At 48.5% G+C, this 15,297-nt stretch overlaps 1 protein-coding gene across 9 annotated transcripts in view; it reads right to left on the bottom strand.

Annotated features, from left to right (window-relative positions):
• OSBPL3 (oxysterol binding protein like 3) overlaps positions 1 to 15,297 on the bottom strand; it is a 151,881-nt gene that overhangs the window by 77,149 nt on the left and 59,435 nt on the right. For 5 of the 9 annotated variants that reach the window (XM_027872133.1, XM_027872138.1, XM_027872136.1 and 2 more), the window contains 4 exons: positions 13,733 to 13,980; positions 623 to 739; positions 402 to 455; positions 78 to 191 (listed from right to left, as the gene is read on the bottom strand). In XM_027872133.1, coding sequence (XP_027727934.1) covers positions 78 to 191; positions 402 to 455; positions 623 to 739; positions 13,733 to 13,831 — 384 coding nt within the window. In that variant the 5' untranslated portion in view covers positions 13,832 to 13,980. The remainder of the gene's footprint in view (positions 1 to 77; positions 192 to 401; positions 456 to 622; positions 740 to 13,732; positions 13,981 to 15,297) is intronic. The other 4 variants (XM_027872135.1, XM_027872139.1, XM_027872137.1 and 1 more) reach the window with 1 other exon arrangement.

The raw sequence follows: 15,297 nt of genomic DNA, 5'->3' as shown, positions 1-15,297 counted from the left end.
ACGGGCACCACAATGGAGTCCCAAAGCACTGGTCATGACGGGCACCATGACGGAGTCCCATTGGGAAGCATCCTTACCTTCAGATGGTAGATGTGCTCCTCTGTATCGAGGTCTATGCATTTTGAGGACTTCTTGACAGACATCACGGAGAGCCCAACATCAATGGATCCATGGAGCTTTTCTCTCTCTATCTGGTCAGAATCACATCACACTGGAATGAACACCATGGCCTAGAGTTTCCAACTCTAATCCCTTGAGGGCCCATCTCAACAAAGTGAGGTTACCACTTCCCACCCCTGCCAGCTCCCCACTTTTCAGGTACATGCTACTGATGAGTTCTCCAACCCTGATGAAGACAGGGGGCCCTTTGGGGCCCAAGTGAACAATGGTTAGAGACTTACATCAGCCAGGCTCTTGGCATACTTCAAGATCCCTTTCTCCAAGAAGAAGAATCTCTGTTGCAAGAAAAGCACATGTCACTGAGGGGGTCTGAGGCAAAGTGAACTAGAGAAGGGGCTTTAGGGGGCCTCTCTGCAGATGGGGCCTGGCAGGGCCTGGGACCCTCACCCAGAGCACCAGCAGGAAGCTGCAGGGGCAGGTGAGGCGGGCTTCGGGCCCCTACCTTGTGCCAGCCTTTGAGTGGCCACTTCCTCTTCTTCAGCAGGAAGCCCTTCTGGATCTGGGGCTCCTGGGTGGAGGTGATCTCTCCCCGGAGGCCTTCCACCACTTCCCAGCTGTCCTGCTCAAACGACAGAATCCACACTCAGGGGCACTTTTTCAAAAAGGAAATGTTCCTCTTTCCTTAAAAAAGCTGCAGAGACGTCACAGCAGCTGCCCTACTCGAGCCAGAGCTCCTCCTCTCCAGCAGACTCTGTGTCAACTTCCCACCCCCAGGCCCAGGCCTCTCACTCTCGTTCCCCAGACAGTTCTCCGGTTCTTCCTTTTGTCTGCAGCAAGAGAAGGATGGTTAAAGGAAACTGACTTGGGTTGCACTTTTCCCCAGGAGAGCGTCTCGCAGATTCTATTTTTGTTTGCCCTGACAAATCTTCAGAGCACTAAGGTCCCCAGCATCCAGGGATCAAGGGAGAACTGAAGCCAGTGTCAGACTTTGTTGCATCAGAATAGACATTAGAGAGACTAGAGCCTCAACATGTAATAAAGTGAGAAAGACAGAAGGAGATGGAATGGGAAGAGAGAGGGAAAATGAGAGGGAGAAAGGGAAGAGAGGGGGAAGAAGGGAGAGAGAGAGGGAAAAGGAGAGAGGGAGAGAGAGGGGAGGGGAGGAGAAAGGAAGGAGGGGCGGGGAAGGAGAGGGGGGAGGGGAGGAGAAAAGGAGGAAGGGAAAGAGAGAGAGGGAAAAGGAGAGGGGGAGAAGAGGGAAAGAGAGAAGGAGGGAGAGGGAGAGAGAGGGAAAAGGAGAGGGGAGGGAAGGAGAAAGGGAGGAAAACAGAGAGAGAGGGAGGAAGAGAAAGAGAGAGAGAGAGGAAAGGAGAGGGAAGGAGAGAGGGAGGGAGGGAAAGGGAGAGGGGAGGAGGACGGGTGGTTGAGATCCAAAGCTAAAAGGCCTTCCTAGTTCATGTAGTCAGACCCCTTGGTTTTTCCAGATAAGGAGCCAGAGGAGGTCCAGTGATCCACCCCAGGGCCACAGGTCACAGTGGGGGAGCTGGGATCCCACATTAGGTTTTCCTGCCTCTGAAGGCAACACGCTGCTCATATGATGTGCTCCCTCTCCTTTGAGTTCACCCAGTCTGTCTTCAGCATCCTCTCCCCTCTACCCGACAGGGCCTGAATGCTGACCCTGGCTTCCTCCTCCTTAGCCCCCAGGGTATCACATCTGCCTCATGGAGCACTTGGCAAGCTTCTTCAAAGAAAAACAGAATTTTAGCATTGGCTGGGTCCTCAGCCGCCATCTACTCAAATCCATCCCCAAAAGGAATATCACATCCAGACTTGATAAACAGCCGTCCAGCTTTGCTTGAAGCCCTTTGCCCACTGCCTCTCCAGGCTGCCATCCCACCTTGGGGCTGCCCTAGTAGTTAGGAAGCTCTTACTGGCATTAAACCCAGATCTGCCTCTGCACCGCCCTCCACCGCCTTCCCACAATGCTCCTGGTCTTGCCCTGTGCGGCCAATCCCTCATCCACATGACAATCCTTCAAACACTTGAAGGCAGCCTAAGTCCACAGATGAAAACCTGAAGCAAAATCTGCATCTTGTCTCCTAGCCACCATGGAACACCTTGGCAAGGGAAGAGGAGATCCTTCACTAGTCTCAATGGATGTCTTTTGGAGGCCCCAGAGATAAGAAAAATCACCATGTGTTTGTGACACAAATCTGTCTCAGGATTTTCTCCAAGCCTCTCCTTTTAACACCTCTGATTACAACAGGGATAACATCTAACGGTCAATCAAACAAACACTGTGCTCGGCAAGGAGGATATGAATTTGGGGGCCCCATTGAGATAGTGAGGTCCCAACAGTGAAAGATCCCAGAATGAATTTCTGTTTACGTTGATCATTTCTGAGAAAGTCATTCTGCAGTGCTAAAGCAGTATTTTGGCTATGTCCAATTTGTTTGGGCCAAAAGACTTGGAAAATCAGATACACAAGAATAAACACTTGAAAAAAAAAGAGTTTTCAAGACAGTTGTCAAGCAGACACTCTTGATACAAGAGCAAGGAGGAGGCACTTCCTTCAGAAATGCTAATGTTGTTCATTCGTGTCCAACTCTTCATGACCTTGTTTGGAGTTTTCTTGGCAAAGAGACTGGAATGATTTGTTGTTTCCTTTTCCAGCTCATTTTACACTTGAGGAAACTGAGGCAAACAGGGTGAAGTGACTCGTCCAGAGTCACACAGCTAACAAGTGTCTGAGGCCAGATTTGAACTTGGGTCTTCCTGACTCCAGTGTGGCTAATAAGAGAGACTGAGGCCAAGAGCTAAGGAAGGTCTCACAGGTAGACTGTCTTCTCTATACAAAAATAATACATGTGCCTTTCAGTTGCCCTAAAAACAGCTAGGAGTTCTGGGCCTAGAGTGAGAAAGACCTGAATTCTAATTCAGCTTCAAACACTTTAGGTACGTCACTCACTGTATCAGCCTCAGTTTCCTCAACTATAAAATGGACATACTAATAATAGTACCTACCTCCCAGGATTGTGGTGAAGAAGAAATGAGATTATATTTGCCTGGCATACAGTAGGCACTTAATTAGTGCTTGTTGCCTCCCTCCCTCCCAACTCCACTACCCCTGGAAACCTTTGGTCTTCAGGGAGGTTACACCAGCGCTAACAGAGCTGAGCTGATGCTCCGTCCTGCCCCAAACCATCAGCACCCTTGGGTTATACCTTGTACGAGGGTAAAAGATAGAAAAAGCATCTCTCGTTGATGCTGCTTTAGCCGGATATCAGAGGAGGCTGGCGTCAGCATCCAGCGTCCAGCACAGCATGCTCCAGAACTGTCTAATAAAAGGGCCAAATATAGCATGCTCTTTGACGCGGGGAGGTAACCAGATGTTTACTCATGTTCCTGGGCTACTGGAAGGGCATTTTCATATTGCTGAGTCACTGAATTGTGAGTATTTCCCTCCGGGGCAGATGTCTCTGCTCCAGGTATTTCAGATGCTAAATCCATGAGCCTGGCCCTGCCGACAACAGATTTTGGACTTTCCTGGCATCTCTTCCAGCAGCTGTGACCCCACAATAGGGGGGACCAGGGGACTGCTGTTTCCATGCTTCACTAAACTCTTATCTGGCCTGGCTGGGGACAGACATGCTCTGGGTAAGAGCATTACCAAAGAGGCTGGTCCTGGGTTATCCACTTTAACGAATTAGTGTACGGGAAAATAGACTTAATGCTAAAAATAAACAGAATCAAATTTCCTTGAACACTCAGAAGGAGCAAGGTCGGGCCTGAGTCAGAAGATCAGAGTCTGAGCCTCACTCTGACACTACGGGTATGACCTGAGGTGGGTTACTTATTGTTTGCGCTGCCTCAGTTTCCTCTTCTGGAGGATGGGGGAAATAGTACTGGTACCACCTGCCTAAAAACGTTGCAATGAGGAGTGGAAAGGACCCTGGCTCTGGGGAAAGCATGAAGCCTGGAGTTAAGAAGAATGGAGTTCAAATCCAGTCACAGATACTTACTAGCTGTGTGACGCTGGGCAAATCACTTAACCCTGTTTGCCTCAGTTTCCTCATCTGTAAAATGCGTATGATAATCATAGCACGTACTTTCTAGGGTCGTGGTGAAGATCAAAGGAGATAATATTTGTAAAGCTCTTAGCATAATGCCTAGCACACAGTAGGTATTTAATAAATGCTTGTGCCCTTCTCTTCTGCTCTCTCTACCACCACATCACAATGTCTCTGAGTGGGACCTAGATGTGTATTATCTGGATCAGAATTTTCTGAAGAAGATCTGCTGCAATCTGGATCAGTGAAGAGAATGCCCAGGTCACTGAAGTCACAGGTCCCTGCTACTGGCCTAAGAGTTTACCATAAGGGCTGGATTTTGGACCCTAGATCTCAGGCTGACTATTTATTTGTGTCTAAGCCAACCACTTGACTTTTCAGGGCCTCAGATTCCGGAAATGGGCATATTGTTCTCAAAGTGTGAGGACAGTGCCCTGTGACCCCCCTTCCTCCGTCCCTCCCTCACCCAGTGGCTACAGTCTCCCCTATCCCCCAAACTACCGTATGCACTCATATTTGTACATGTTATTTTGCTGGGTAGAATGTAAGCTCCTGGAGGGCAGGAGTTGTATCATTTTTGTCTTTGCACTCCTACGGCCCAGCACATCCACTGTTTTAGACGCACCCTCCGATTTCATTCATCCAGGGCAATGACAGAATCACAGAATTTAAGAGTTAAATGGTATTTTAGCGGCCGCCCAGTGGACTCCCGTACAAAAGCAACCTTGTCATGAGAAAACTCTCCACTAAGGCAGCTCTGCACTTCTAGGCAGCTTAGAGTATCAGCAGTGGCCTGGGGCACTAAGAGGCTGAGCCTGGCTCCCGCACCCAACTGGGAGCTCCCCCACCCAACTGGGAGCTCCTCGAGGGCAGGGGCTGTGTTTTGCTTCTTTTTGCATCCTCAGAGTTCGGCCCAGAACCTGCTGAACCATGTTGTTTGTGTTCAGTCTTCCATCTCATCGGACTCTCTGTAACCCCATTTGGGTTTTTTTTCACAGAGGTACTGGAGCAGTTGGCCATTTCCTTCTCCAGCTCATTTTACAGATGAGGAAACTGAGGCAAACAGGGTGAAGTGACTTGCGTAGCTAGTGTTTGAGACCAGATTTGAACTCAGGTCTTCCTGACTCCAGCCCTCTATGTACTGTGACACCTAACTGCCCCTACCCTAGCAAGTAGGTATTATTATTGTCCCCATTTAATAGATGAAGAAACCGAGGCTTTGAGAGGTTAACTGACTTGCCCAGGGTCACACAGCTATTAAGTGTCTGAGGTCAGATTTGAGCCTTCCAGAGCTCTATCCACTGCACCAATTCCTACTCCAACACTAACCCTAAATTCACCTGTCACATAGTGGGTGCTTAATAAACGTTTATTGACTCTCTGACTAAATACATAAAGTAAAATATATAGGATTAAGAAAGAAACCGATTGCATTGAAATAGTCATCAGTTTGGTTTAGCGTTACAGGCCCTAGGTTAAGAACTCCTGCTCTAAATCAATCACATTTCGGACCCACAGAAATGGGGGCCTGAAAGTCACCTGCGGTGTATTAGAAAGTGTATGACAGTTAGAGTCTGATGACCTGAGTTCACATCCCAATTCTGCTATTTCCTGTGGGACTTCAGGCAAGATGGCTCAGTGGATAGAACAGTAGACTTAGAGTCAGGAAGACCACCTGAGTTCAAATTCTGCCCGAGAGACGGCCAAGCTGTGTGATCTCGGGCAAATGACTTAACCTCTCTGGGACTCAATTTCCTCATCTGTAAAAATCTCAATCCTATGACCCTAATCACACCTCCCTCCCAGGGTCACTATGAGGATCAAATGGGATAACATAAGGAAAGCTCCCTTAAAAGGCTACTTAAATGCTATCATTATCATCATCATTATTGTTGATATCCTCCAGGCCTCAGTTTCCCTTCTGTAAAATGAAGGCAAAGATTAGATGACCCCTCCAGTTCTAAATCCTCTGGTTTTTCCTATCTTGGATAATTCACCTCTTCTCTCAGGGACTTAGTCTCGCCAACTCTAAATGGAGAGAATTAAACTAAATGTTCTCTATGACCCCTTCTCATCCTAAACCTCAGGAATTACCCAGCTGCAGAGGAAGGGCTACTCTGCATGAGGATAGGGACTTTCCTCACCTGGGAGTTCCCAGGGAAGAACACAGGTCCCATCACTATCTTCATCACGCCCTTTGGCCAGAACATTTGGTATGCGATGGGAAGATAGGAAAAGCAGGGTCATGCCAAAACTTGAAATGCCAGACTAGGGAAACTCTAACTAAAAGTAGGCAATAGGGAGTCAGTGAAGGAACTCTGCGTAAATAAGATGTGTGCATGCACATGCATCCGCATACATGTATGCACATATTCACACACATGCACACATGTACATACATGCCCACCCCACTTGCCTACTTTCCCAGACTTCGTCATCTCTAAAAACTCATCATTCCAAGACAGAAGCAGCTCAGAAACTCTTTGGACCATTTCCCAGCCCCCTCCCCGCATCCCGTTTCATTTTCCTCTCATGTGCTGACTCTGACCCAGAGATCCATGACTCCAGAAGGCAGCATGCCCTGTAGGAGCTGCACGGTTCAGGGGAGGCACGCTGGGGTTTGCGTCAGCGGCCAGCCTCTCCTGACACCCAGCTCTGCTATTCAAGGCCCAGGAGAACCTGACAAGATTCCTCGTCTGTAAAAGGAAGGGGTTGGATTTAGATGATGTCTGAAGTTGTTTCCAGCTCTAACCCCCCAACCCGCTATATGATCTAAACAACCAACAGCACAGGAACTCAGGAGAGAGAGCAGGTGAGATGAGCTGGGGCCCAAGGGATGGGTGAGATTTGAACAAGCAGGGGAAAGAGGAAGGCCCTCCAGGTGCCAGCAATGGCATGAGCAAAGGTTCAGAGGTGGGAATATGCATGCCTGGACCAGTCCAGCTGGAGCAATGAGTTCGTACAGGAGAGTAGTTAGAACAAAAGCTGAAAAGGGCGAGAGGGGCGTCGTCCCTCTTCCCCGTGCTTCCCAGAATTCCTCTGAGCTTCCCATCTGCTCTTTGCACCTGGCCTCAAATTCTAACACTATGGAATCAGACACGGCAGTGACATCCTCTCCCTGCCAAAGGGATGCTGGGTCCACTCACCTCTACATCCAAAGGCCCCGAGCAAGAAGCCAGCAAAAACACCAGCGTCGATCAATAATCAAGGCCCCGGGAGTGTCTGTGGGGCAAGGAGCCCACGCTCTGGAAATCCTGCCCATTACCTGCTACCCTCGACCACAGATCAATCAGTCGTCCTAACGTGTCACATCCAGGCTTTCGCCCTAATTGTCTGTGGTCTTGTGGCTTTTCACTGCCCTGCTTGTCTGGCGTGTGGGGATTCTGGCTGGGGAGCTTAACTTTGATTCCTGGAAACATTCTAGACCAGATGATTAAAGAGATGGTGAGCAGTGAACATGGCAAAAGCAAAGCAGTCCTTACAAAGAGCCAGCTTGGCTTCATTAAGAATGGGTCATGCCAGGCCAATTCCACTTTCTAACTTTCTAACTTTGACCTCAAAGACAGCTAGGTGGTACAATGGATAGAGCACTGGGCCTGGAGTCAGGAAGACTCATCTTCCTGAATTCAAACGTGGCTCCAGATACTTACCAGCTGTGTGACTCTGGGCAAGTCATTTTACCCTGTTTGCCTCAGTTTCCTCATTTGTAAAATGAGCTGGAGAAGGAAATGACCAACCACTCCAATATCTCTGCCAAGGAAACCCCCAAATGGGGTCACAAAGAGTCAGACACGGGGGCAGCTAGGTGGCAGAGTGAATAGAGCACCAGCCCTGGAGTCAGGAGGACTCAAATTCAAATCCAGTCTCAGACACTCAACACTTACTAGCTGTGTGACCCTGGGCAAGTCACTTAACCCCGATTGCCTCATCAAAAAGCAAAAACCAAACAAACAAACAAAAAAACAAAGAGTCAGACACAAATGAAAAGACTGAACAAGAAAACCTCGCAGAATTGTTGTGAGGATCAAATGAGTTAAAATAAATGTTAGCTACCATCCTTCTCCTCAGGCCCCTTTCAGCTTAAATCTCTGATCCTCTCTCTGGCCTCTAGTGATGATAAGGGTTCACTCACTCACTCAGCAAGCATTTCACAGACCAGAGTTCAAGAATACCTCAAAGGGCCAAGCTCTATCAATTGAAAGCAGGATGAAATTTTTTATCTCAAAGTAAAACAATAACGTCTGCTAGTAATTATTTAGATTTAAAGTCCATTTGCACAGAGAGCAGGGAGAAAATATTTACTAGCAAATACATTTTCTTGTCAGCTGCCACACCTGGTTCTTCTAGTTTAAGTACTTACTGTATGCCAAGTGCTCTGTGTGTGGAGGTGGTGGTGGGAGGTGGGGGAGGGTCCCAAGAACCTTCAGAGAGCATACTTTTGAACTCACATGGTTAGCGGGAAAGAGTGCTGGATTTAGAGATGGGAGGCTTCTATTTGAATCCTAGAACTCTGATATTTACTGTGTGATGTTGGACATACTACTTTCCCCTCTCTCTCAGACTCAGTTTCCTCATCTGTAAAGTGAAGATGCTAGCATTTCCATTACTCTTCTCACAGAACTGTAGCAGAGAAACCATTCAGCCAATTTTAGAGTGCCTCCTACATGCTTCCTTAATGGCCCAAGCCATTTCAAACACCTCTAATTATCAGGAAATTCTTCCTTCTATTTGAGCTGAAATCTGCTTCCCTGTCACCTTTGGCCAAGAAGCCGCAAAGAAAAAGATATGAAATGGACATTTAAAGGACTCCAGCCTCCGGAAACATCAGCCCCTGGATGACACAGCTGGGGTTCACTTGTCCCTCCCTGGCATTTTGTCTCTCACTGAATCTTTGCTCCTTGGTTACATCTGGATGGTTCTGGGCCTGGAGGCTAGTCAGCTGTAATTACCGGTGAGCAGCCTGGACTCCTGGACTAGAAAAAGGAACTTCAGGTCCCCAAGGGCTAAGGCAACTTCGCAATTCACCTGCCTGCACAACGACCTCGGCTAGTCTCCAACGCTGCCCCACTTGCCCCATCTGACAAGCCTAGACAATCCAAGAATGGCCTGTGAGCAGAGCTGTTTGGATACTGCCCATACGCTGCCCTGAAGGCCCAGTCCCTCTTTAATTCCTCATAATGGATAAGTCAATTATTTCTGCAGCATTCAACATGTCGGGTGCTCAGTGTAGACTTAGAATGTGACAAGATGGAAAAAAGAAGCACAGACATCCAGCTTTCTCTTTCCCATCACTCTACTCCCTGCCCCAGCCCTATAGATCAGGCGTCACTCACTTGCCTTTCCAAGGCCTTATCTTTAGGAAGGGAGAGTATCCATTTCTCCTCTGGAGCCCTCAGCCCTGCTCCAAGAAAGCCATTATAGACTTAGTCATCTTTATTTAGCCTCTGGTTTCTTGGAGAGTTCTAGGAAGGAGGGCTCAGGAGACAACAGAAAAGATAAGCAAACCTAGAATGACTCACTATTCACTGATTTTTTTAGAAGCATTTCCCCTACCCACTTTAGTTTAGACACTGTGGGGCTCTAGCTAAGTAACTAAAGAAAATCTGGGCAGATCCTAAAATTCCATCTTGTATGTAGACAGAGCTTCTGCTTTTCCAAGGACACCCATGCCTACAGAACCCTCCTACTCAAGGGGCAAACCGAGTACTGTAATTCGATTCAAGAGCACTAGATTTGGAGCCAAAGGGTCCGAGGGCCAATGCCAGCTCAGCCCTGGACTCTCCAGATTAGTCTTCCTTCTCAACCTTCTCAACCCTGGCAAGGGCTCCAGCCCTGCAGCTGCTGCCTCCTCCTCCTCCTCCTCCTCCTCCTCCTCCTCCTCCTCCTGGTGTGAGTGTCCTAGAGCCTCCACTGCGCCAGCCGTGCTTGCTTCTAAAGGCTGCCTTTCCACCCTGCCCAGCCTGTTTCCAGAGCCTCGTATATGCTGTCTTACCTACATTAGAATAGAAGCTCCTTGAAGGCAGGGACCTCTGCTTTTCCTATTTCAGTCTGATACATGTGCCTGATACGTGACAAGTGCTTAATAAATACTTTATCCATCTATTCCTCTACCTATTTGGGAGACTTTAAGAAATCAATAAATAAGAAATATTAAGCACCTACTGTGTACCAGGAGATGGGGATAAAAAACAATAAAGCAATCCCTATTTGCAAGAATCTTATAATCCAATGGAAGAGATAAGTACGTTCTGTTGCGTTACACGTTGTGTTAAGTCATGTGTTATGCTATGTTATACTATGCTATGAACTGTGGGCCCATAAGCTCACCCCCAAAGTCTTGCCCTCTGGGTGAAAGTTAGCAGAGCTGGCACTCGTCCGTCCTAGTCTTTGAGAAGCCTGGGTCTGCATCATACCATGACAAGGCTTAATAGGAGAGATTTAGTCACAGATGTCAGTAAAATTTCAAGAACGTAATTAGCTAAATTAGTCCCCTCCCAATCTGGCAGGGGGAAGCTTCCCACCGGGGATTAGCCTAGGCAGACCCACCACCCCCTCCCAAGACATTCTCGGTCCCTATCGGGTGGTGGATGCTGGCAGTTTCAGGCCTCACTGAAGCCAAGAGCAGTACCAAAAAGCTCCCATCACAGGGGACTAAAAATAGCTAACAAGCTCGGGCCAGGATAGGAGTGGGATTGACAAAAGCCACCAACGCTGGGTTGTATTCTCGTTTGCTTGTTGTTTTTAAAGTTGGGTTCCTTTCAATGGGAATTTCCTAAGAGGAAAAAGTTTCCTCTGACCATACACACAATATGTCTGAAAACTGGGTTGGCTTCAAAGAAATCCGTTCCTTGTGTAGAGTCAAAGAGCTCTGAGCACACACAGCTGGGTCAGGAAGAGGTATGAGAACTGACCAGCTCAAGATGGAGGCAATAGAGCACAGCCACAGGAATGTTACCTAGAACTTGGGGGCCCTGTCGCTCTCCCGCCTTGTAGGTGCTGAAGTGCTCCTAGGTCCTCACTCCTCCCTTGGGAAACAGGAGGACAGAGAAGCTGGGGTCCTTCATGGAGGGAGAGCTGAGGTCACACAGCTCCCTCAGGAGGCAGGACTGAGGGAGAATAGAAGCTCCCTAAGGGCAGGTCCTGGCTTCTTTTTTTGACTCCCTCCACAAAGAGCCCTGTAGGAAGTGGGGAGTTACAGTTTGTTCTTTAAATGTCTTATCTCTCCCCACTAGAATTTAGGCTGCTTGAGGGCAAGGATCACCTTCTTTTAGCATTTAGCATTTGTATCCCAGGTGCTGAGCAGAATATCCCACTCACTCTAAAGGCCTAATTAACACTATCTGGCAGAGTGAGATCCCAGAGGCTGAGTCCAACTCGCTGTCATTTACATACAGAGCAGAGGCCCAAGTAGCTGAGGCACTTGGGTAGAAAGGGCCACTAGATCTGAGCCTTAAAGGAAGCCACGGATTCCGAGAGGCAGAAGTGAGGAGGAGGGGGAGCATCCCAGTCATGGGGCACACCAAGGCAAAGGCACAGGGAGGATCTTGGGAATGAAGCTGATTAAGCTTTTTTAGGACAGCTAAAAAAGTCACATCAATCAACCAGCATTTCTTTCATACACTATTATCAATAACAACCCACATAGTCACGTGCACGTGGATTTCTGATCACATAGCCCCCGCAGGAAAAACTTCCCCAGTTCTGTTAGGTTCTGTCACAGAAGCATCAATATTTAGGCCAAATTGGGGAGAAGGGGAATTTAAAATTTTATTTCTCTTCTCACCAAGAAGAAAATAAACCACTCTATTATTTTGCTTTAACAAAAACGACATTGCTTGCTTGTCACTAACTTGGCTTCAGTGCAGTTACTCAGTATAATAATAACAGTAAGAGCTGGTATTTCCACAGCACCTGAAGGCTTGCTAAGTGCTTTACACATAGTATGTCATTTGAGGCTCAAACCAATCCTACAACCATCCCCATTTGTGGAAAAGGAAATCAGAGAGGTTAAAGGGGCTTGCCTGGGGTAACCACTTAGTAAGTGGTGGGGGCAGGATTCCAACCTAGGTCAGCTGACTCTGAAACCAGCACAAGATGACACCAGGTGATCGTCCTGAGGGGTACACACAGCTTGGAGGTCTGTCAATGCGGAAGAACATTTCACCTTCCTTCTCTTGCTGTACTTGATCATTTCACGCAAAAAAAAATTTCTTTGCCTCAAAATAAAAAAACCAAGGCAGGGTACCCCATGTATTCTGTTCCTAACGAGCACAGATTGTACCTGGATTGGGAACACCATTGCTCTGCCCTACAAGGAAGGGATGAATCAACAGCAGAGGCTGGAGAGGTGAACCAGAAACCTTCCCCTGAGCACAGGAGGTCACAAGTAACTCCTCTCCCTGAGGGCTCTGTGGCCCAGCCTGAAAATGGCCCTTTCTATCAGAATATCAGAGATGTAGCCTGGGGTCTCTGCTACCAGAGGCAGCTTGTGGCTTGGGTCAGCATCACATGTGTGGAGCTCAGAGCATCCAAACCAGCCTTTTCATTTTACAGAGGAGAAAACTGAGGCCCCGGGGGGAGAGAACAGTGGCAAAGGGGAAGGAGGAGAGGCTCAGGTGAATAGGTGGTGGTGAAGAGAAAGAAGTAAAGGGGGTAAAGAGGTGAGTGGAGGTGATGGGGAGATAGGGAGGCAATGGAAGGGAAAAGAGGTGATGAGTAGAGAAGGAGGTGATGGAAAGGGGAAAAAGGAGGAGCTGGGAGGAGAAGATGAGGGCACAGGAAGAAGCGAATAGGAATTATGGGGGAAAGTTGGGGTATGAGAAAGATCATGAGTGGGGAGAAGGAGGTTTTTTAGGAAAAAGAAGATGAATGGATGGCTAGGATGGTGGTAGGGAGAAAGGAAGGTGGTGGGAAGGAGGAGGAGGAGGAGGCAGTGAGAGAAGGAGAATAATAGGGAACCAGAGGAGGTGATACAGTAGCTGCACTGCCAGCTGGTACCAAAACATTCCCGGGCACAGCTGGTTGCAACCCTCTAAGCGCTGATGACTGTGTATTCTCCTCACTTCGCTGTTCAGTTAGAAGAGAAAGTGCCCTTATGAAAATCAATCGCAATACACCCCTACTATAAGCCAGAAGCTGTGGGCTGTGGGCTGGAATCCACCAGAAGTGTCGCTGGCACTGCCCTGGGAGGTGGGCACTGGTTCTCTGGACACTTGGTTCCTCTTCTTTGTCCCTCTCTCTGTTCATGTTTTGCCCACCGATGGGCAAAGAGACCTGAAAGGGACTGAGACCCAAATCCCAACACCAGCTCGTGGCTATTTAAGACCTTGCAAAGAAGCCACGAGGGAAGAGGCTGCACTGCCCATAAGGAGGATTGTGCCCAATTATTGGGCAATTTAATCCGTCCTCAACTGGTCGAGAGGTGACTGAAAGGAATGGAGTTGAACAGGGAGAACTGGATTTTCCAGCAGCTAGAACCGTGGTGGGGGGAGAACGATGGGGGCAGGGCCAGGCTGAGTGAACCTTTAAGTTGCTTGGCTAACCTCTACCTGTCGACTCCCCTGCTTGGAGGAGCAGCTGCTGGTGCTCCGAGAAGGAGAGACCAACTTCTGGGGCAGCCCCAGGCCCTTCTCATCACTCATGATGAAGCCACTGGCCACTGGAGCTCCAGGCGATCCTGACAGCAGCGGCAGACTCTGGAGCCTAGGGATGGAGAACCACCAAACAGGCAGGGAGGTCCCGTCTCAGCCAGTGCATTTTAGTGGTATAGTCGGGGTCCCAGAGGAGCCTCCTGAAACAAAAGGAGAAGACACACGGATCACACTCTTCATACACACGGACTGCCCACACTAAAGCCCGGGGTCAATAGTCAATAAGCCTTCATTAGGGTCTCCTATGCCTCGGGCACTGTGCTGAGCTCTAGGGATACAAAAAAAGGCCAAAGACAATCCCTGTCCTCAAGGAGCTTACAGTCTAATGTATTAAGCAAAGGTTAGCCAGGTGTCTCAGAGCCAGCCCATCTGCCACACCCCATCCTGCTAGTCTGGGCCTTGGGAGGCAAGAACTCACTCGTCATAGTCTTGCTAAGAATTGGGGGGGAGGGAGTCTAGGAAGGAAGGAAGGAATTTATTAAGAGGATTTATTTAACACCTACTATGTGCCCAGCATTGTGCTAGGTACTTCACATATTATCTCACTTAATCCTCACAACAATCCTGAGAAGTAGATGCTGTTATTATCCCTATTTTATAGTTGAGGAAACTGAGGCAGGCAGTGGTTAAGTGACTTGCCCAAAGTCACACACCTAGCCAGTGTCTAAGGCTGGTTTTTAACAGTTTACCACTGCACCACCTAGCTGCCTAGGGATCCAAGGAAGTTTCTTGAGCAGGGATGAGATGTGGTCAGACTTTAGGAAGATTATTTTGGCAGTGGTATAGAACATGGATCTGAGAAGCGTGCGCCTAGAAGCTGAGAGTCCCAAAAGGAGAGCATTGAAATGGTCTGGGTAAGAAGGGATGACTACAGTGTCAGCCCTCGAAATCAAGAGAAGAAGATGGAAACAAGAGACAGTGCAAGGTGAATTAGCAAGACGAGAGCTGGTGGGTGTAGGGAAAGGCCAAGAAGGAAAAGACAGGGGAACTGTGAGCCTGTGAACCTCAGGAACTGACAGGAAGAGGGTGCCCTCAGTGCCGTCGTTCAGGCGTGGGGCCAGGTGTGGGGCCAGATGTGGAGCCAGGTGTGGCGCCAGTAACGAAGAACATATTGAACTCGAAAGACCAAAGAGACAGAGTCAGAGGCGTTGAACAGGGAGCTCAGCAGTCAATTCAGCAAACATTTGCTAAGCAGCTGCTGTGTTCCAGGCTCTGTGCACTCCAGTGAGGGTACAAAGGAAAAGCCCAACACCAGCCCCGGAGGATCTTATGCTCCACTCAGGGGCTCATGATGTACACAAGCAAGGAACTCCAAAGCGTCTGTGAACACATCTACAAAGGCATCTAGACACATCTGAAAAACAGAGACAGAGACAGAGATAGAGAGAGAGAGAGAGAGAGAGTGTGTGTGTGTGTGTGTGTGTGTGTGTGTGTGTATGTGAGGGAGGAGAAAGGGA

Source organism: Vombatus ursinus, unplaced genomic scaffold, assembly GCF_900497805.2.
Source record: "Vombatus ursinus unplaced genomic scaffold, bare-nosed wombat genome assembly UNPS02014799.1, whole genome shotgun sequence".
Classification (NCBI taxonomy): domain Eukaryota; kingdom Metazoa; phylum Chordata; class Mammalia; order Diprotodontia; family Vombatidae; genus Vombatus; species Vombatus ursinus.
This window is presented reverse-complemented; position numbering and strand designations above follow the sequence as displayed.